The 4961-nt window shown below is 43.9% G+C and overlaps 1 protein-coding gene across 1 annotated transcript; it reads left to right on the forward strand.

The window, feature by feature from the left end:
* The first annotated feature begins 1225 nt into the window (after nucleotides 1-1225).
* LOC117958172 (apolipoprotein L2-like) lies at nucleotides 1226-2270 on the forward strand. Its single transcript, XM_034894446.1, has one exon. It carries the CDS (start codon nucleotides 1226-1228, stop codon nucleotides 2117-2119), a length of 894 nt encoding a protein of 297 aa, XP_034750337.1. The 3' UTR covers nucleotides 2120-2270.
* The last annotated feature ends 2691 nt before the right edge of the window (nucleotides 2271-4961 follow it).

A 4961-nucleotide genomic window follows, 5' to 3' on the forward strand; every position in this document is an offset into this window, starting at 1 on the left:
CATACTTTACTGACTTTTGTTGACGTACAGTCCTGTACATGACTTTTAGTCACTTTCTTCAACATAATATAGTGACTGTTGTTGACATACCATACGACGAATTTCTTATCACTTTGTTGTGACTGCTAAGACTTTTTCGGACATACTAGGCCATTTTATCACTTTTTTCAACAAACAGTACTGTGACTTTTTATCACTTCTTTGACATACTATACTATGGAAGACAGAAGGTTATGTTATAATATCCTATGCTAGAGGAAGTGCTTTAAGTGTCAAATATACTGAGTATAGGTTTATAATATGCCACGATCACAAGTTTTTTTGTAAGGTCAAATAGCTTAGAGGTATAAGTGAATGATTTAAAGGCAGGAGCTTATGGGTTCATGTCTTTTTTCATCACTTTTTTTTAACATACCATACCATGACTTTTTATGGTATCTTCAACATACTAGAGTTTGATTTTTTTCAAATAATATACTATGACTTTTTATCACTTTTTCGACATACTATAGTGTGACTTTTAATCACTTTTGTGACATTCCATACTATGGAAGACAGAAGGTTATATGTTAAAATCTTATGCTGGAGGAAGTGACATACCATACTCCTATGACTTTTTCCAACATAGTATACTATGACTTTTTTTTCCTATTTACATAAAATGTCATATAATCCTACATATGCCAAAATCACATACATCCAGCATGGATAACTTAGGGGAAAAAGACCCTGATTATGAGTCAGAAGATTTAGAATTCAAATCCTCCACGCAGCTGTGTGTTTTAAGGTCTGAAACACTTAGAGAATAAAACTAACATGCCACAGGCTTTGTGTTTATGTCAGGTCACATAGCTCAGAGGGATAAGAGAATGATTTAAAAGATACAACACTGATATTGACATATCACGTATGTCAGATCAAATAGTTGAGGGTGATAAGGGAAAAACTTTCTGACATACTATACTGTGGCTTTTATCACTTTATACTAAAGAAGACAGAAGGTTAAGTGTTGCTATACTTTGACTCTTTTAGCACTTTTTTAAAATATACTTTACTAACTTTTGTTGACGTACTATAAAAAAAAAAAATCTTTATTTTGACTTGGTCTTTCCTATTTTCCTCTATTCCCTTCATCAGGATGAACCAGAGCTTCCGTACGGTGTTCTTGTATTAGGACAAACCGTGTTCTGGCTTCATCAATACGTTCAGCAAGCGATAGCCCCGGATGCTGCAGTTCCTTAAAGACCTGGAGGAGAACGCTGTTCAGCTAGACAGGATGAACACGGGGGCAAAGATCTCCAGTGTGGCCGGCAGCTCCGTGGGGGCAGTTGGAGGTGTCCTTTCCATCATTGGTTTGGCATTAAGTCCTGTAACAGCTGGAGCGTCTTTAGTGCTGATAATGACTGGGGTAGGGCTGGGAGTTACCAGCGGAGTTAACAGTCTTGTCACCACTGCCACAGAGATTGGAGTAAACCCCACACAGCAGAAGAAAGCCAGTGAAAGCTTCCAGAGCTTCGTGGAGGATGTGCAGGGTCTGCAGGATTGTCTGAAGGTCGAGATCAAAGAGGAAACAAGCCCGATAGATATGGTTGTGGGAATTGGCAAGATTTCTAATGCCGCCTCCGTTGTTAAGATGTTAAAAAGTGAAGATCTGATTGCAAGTGCTGGCAAAGTGTCAGTGCAGGAAGGAAAAGCATTTAGTAACGTGCCCAGAGTGGCAGCAGATATCCCAGATATCGGACAGGCAGCAGTCAAAGGGCCTCTTGCCCTCTCCAAGTCAGCCAGGGCCGGGTTCATCGGTCTCAATACTCTTTTCCTCGGCATGGACATCTTCTTCATCTGTAAAGACAGCATCAATCTGGCCAAAGGCAGCAAAACTGAAGTCTCTCAGTTCATCAGAGCCAGAACTGCTCTTTGGCGCTCAGAGATGGACTCATGGCAGAAGATCCATGACTTCCTGTGTGAAGGTCGGGTGACATCGGAGGAAAACAAAGCTATCCTGGAGACCCCATTCTATCCAGAGAAGCAGATGAAGAAAGAAAGAAAAATGGAAATTAAATTTGAGGATGTGGATGAAGAACACAAAATGATAGAGAAAATGTTTTGTGTAATACAGTAGTAAACAGAGATAATTACTGCATTTGTGTCAAAAATCACAATGTGACAACTCTGAGACTTTGATCAGGTATGAGATTCATTAAAACTCTGCTTACAGTTCACCGTTCAGCACCAAGCATTAAAGGTTTAGGATTAAACACATTTTTCTCATACTGTCTGTCTGAATAGATCTAATTGTATCCTCTGTCTGGAATGCACCATTTGTAGCGCATGTTATGACATAACAACTGTATAGTTGTGACATCACAACCCTAAAAAAAAGTTCTGATGGCTTGTTTAAAGGTACCTTTTCTGACTATTTTATTATTTATTATAGTGGATTGAGCGTTTTGATAGTTTCCCAGTATTTCTTTAGCACCTTAACCTGCCTTAAAATCTAAATGAATGGAAATCAAATGTGTTTACAATATGGGATGTATCTTTGAGGTATGATAAATGATTTTGATAAATGTAACTAAAAAGTTAAATTACATTATAATTCTAGAGTTGCATTTTTGCTGCCATATAAAGTTGTTTATGTAGAAATACATTCTGTATGATCTGTAATGTTTGTATGTGTAATTCAATCTGTGCCTTTTCTTACACAAATTTAAAAAATCAATTCAAACGCTGTTTTCTGTATTGCTTACTGAGCTTTCCAACCTCACCTTTACACTTTTTTTTCATTTTTTTTTTTTTTTACTTTCATTTAATACGTAATGACAATACCTGAAGCTCAGTTCAGATGTGACAGACAATACGCATACACTTTTTCAAGACACTTCCTGAAAAAGTGTGGTTTAGAAATAATAACTATGCAAGACAAATGTGCAAATATAATGAGAAAGTTAAAAAAAGTGAAAATTAAATATTCTTTTTGGGGATAATAAAAGAATATATATAATTGTGGAAATATAAAGACCCCAAGTGAAGGAATATAAATACCTTGGGGTCTTGTTTGCGAGTCAGGGGACCATGGACCGGGAGATTGGTCGGAGAATCGGAGCAGGCGGTGCTGTATTACATTCCGTTTATCGCACCGTTGTCACAAAAAGGGAGCTGAGCCAGAAGGCAAAGCTCTCGATCTACCAATCAGTGTTCGTTCCTCCCCTCACCCACGGTCATGAAGGCTGGGTCATGACTGAAAAAACGAGATCCAGGGTACAAGCGGCAGAAATGGGTTTCCGCAGGAGGATGGCTGGCATCTCCCTTAGAGATAGGGTGAGGAGCTCGGAGTAGAACCGCTGCTTCACGTCGAAGGAGCCAGTTGAGGTGGTTTGGGCATCTGGTAAGGATGCCTCCTGGGAGCTTCCCTAGGGAGGCGTTCCAGGCACGTCCAGCTGGAAGGAGGCCCAGGACTAGGTAGAGGGATTATATCTCCAACCTGGCCTGGGAACGCCCTGGGGACCCCCCAGTCGGAGCTGGTTGGTGTGGCTCGGGAAAGGGAAGTTTGGGGTCCCCTACTGGAGCTGCTGCCCCCGCGACCCGATACCGGATAAGCGGATGAAGAGGGATGGATGGATGGATGGAAATATAAAAACAATTGTAATGTTAAATAATAATAATAATTAGAAGCATTTTTAATTTTTCAGATTTATTTGTTTATTTATTTCCTTGGATTAGGGAGGCTCCAACATCATGGTGACAGCTGTTGCCGTGGTCCTGCTACACGTGCTGCTATGCCCTGTTACACCCTACTGTGCTCTGCTGTGCCCTGTCCCTGCAGTACCCGGCTATGCCATGAAACACTACAAACTATTTCTAGTCACTGTGCCATTATCTTTCACTGTGACTGTTACATTACACCCCCAACCGACCCCATCAGACACTGCCTACCAATAGCCTGGGTCTGTATCAGTTCCCCTTCGAGGGGAACTCGAACTGCGTCGGTTACGACACTATGGGAACGCCTTTAGGCCTGACAGGGCTGAATGCGAATGAAAACTACTCCAATCCTATTGGTCCTACTGAGAGCGGTAGCATGTGACGGCATAACCGTAGGGGCATATATTCACGCTGGCACATAGCTCATTAGCTTTTTTCTATTCAGCAGGCACGTTGGTTGATGTTGTGTTGAAAGACTCCATGTATCCTACTCACCTGGAAGTTGCAGTTTGTCCAAGCAGTTGACCAGTTCCGGAGATGTGTGTCTCCCTGCCCGCGTTTCATCTCGGTAGGAGACTCTCATGAGCTGTGTGTTGCTTGTTTTGGCCTGTCGCACGCCACGGCGGCTCTCGAGGGGGCTGTTTGTGTCCATTGCGGAGCCCTGCCCATGCGGGTACTGAGGTCCTGCACGGCCCTCTTTTCCGCGGACGGTCGGATACGCTCCCCCCGTGGCTTGGGCCCCGCGGCCGCTGAGGCGGCTTGGCGGTTTCGGTCATGTGGATCGCAGCGAGATCTGCTGGAGGTTTCCGAGACGGCTGTTGCTCCGTCTCGTCCTTTGTCCGCCGGTTCCAACTCCCCCAGTCCCCGTTCGTGGGCTGGGTCTCTCGGCTTCTTCTGTTCGGGGACGCTGACAGACGTAGCGGTGGCACTCTGGCTCTGAGGAGCTCGTTGTGCTTGGCAGCGTGGTGGAGTGAAAGGACTTCCAGGTGTCGGCCCGACGTCATCAGAAGAGCGCCGCGCCCGATTGTGATGTCCCGAGCTCTGGCAAAACGCGGTCTGGATTGGCCACAGGCTGTCAGACTGGATATCGCTTCCTGCAGAGCCACTCCGTGCCCCCGCGCAGGTTCTTCAGGGTTTTTCCCGGATTTTCCCGGTGAGTTGTGTAAATCATGGGATAAACCTAACTCTGCCTGGCTTTCCACTCCCCAGGTGCTGGAGTATGGCAATGTGGCAGGGATTAAGGACTGCGGCTACAGGAC

The sequence above is a fragment of the Etheostoma cragini genome, chromosome 15 (assembly GCF_013103735.1).
Source record: "Etheostoma cragini isolate CJK2018 chromosome 15, CSU_Ecrag_1.0, whole genome shotgun sequence".
Taxonomy (NCBI): domain Eukaryota; kingdom Metazoa; phylum Chordata; class Actinopteri; order Perciformes; family Percidae; genus Etheostoma; species Etheostoma cragini.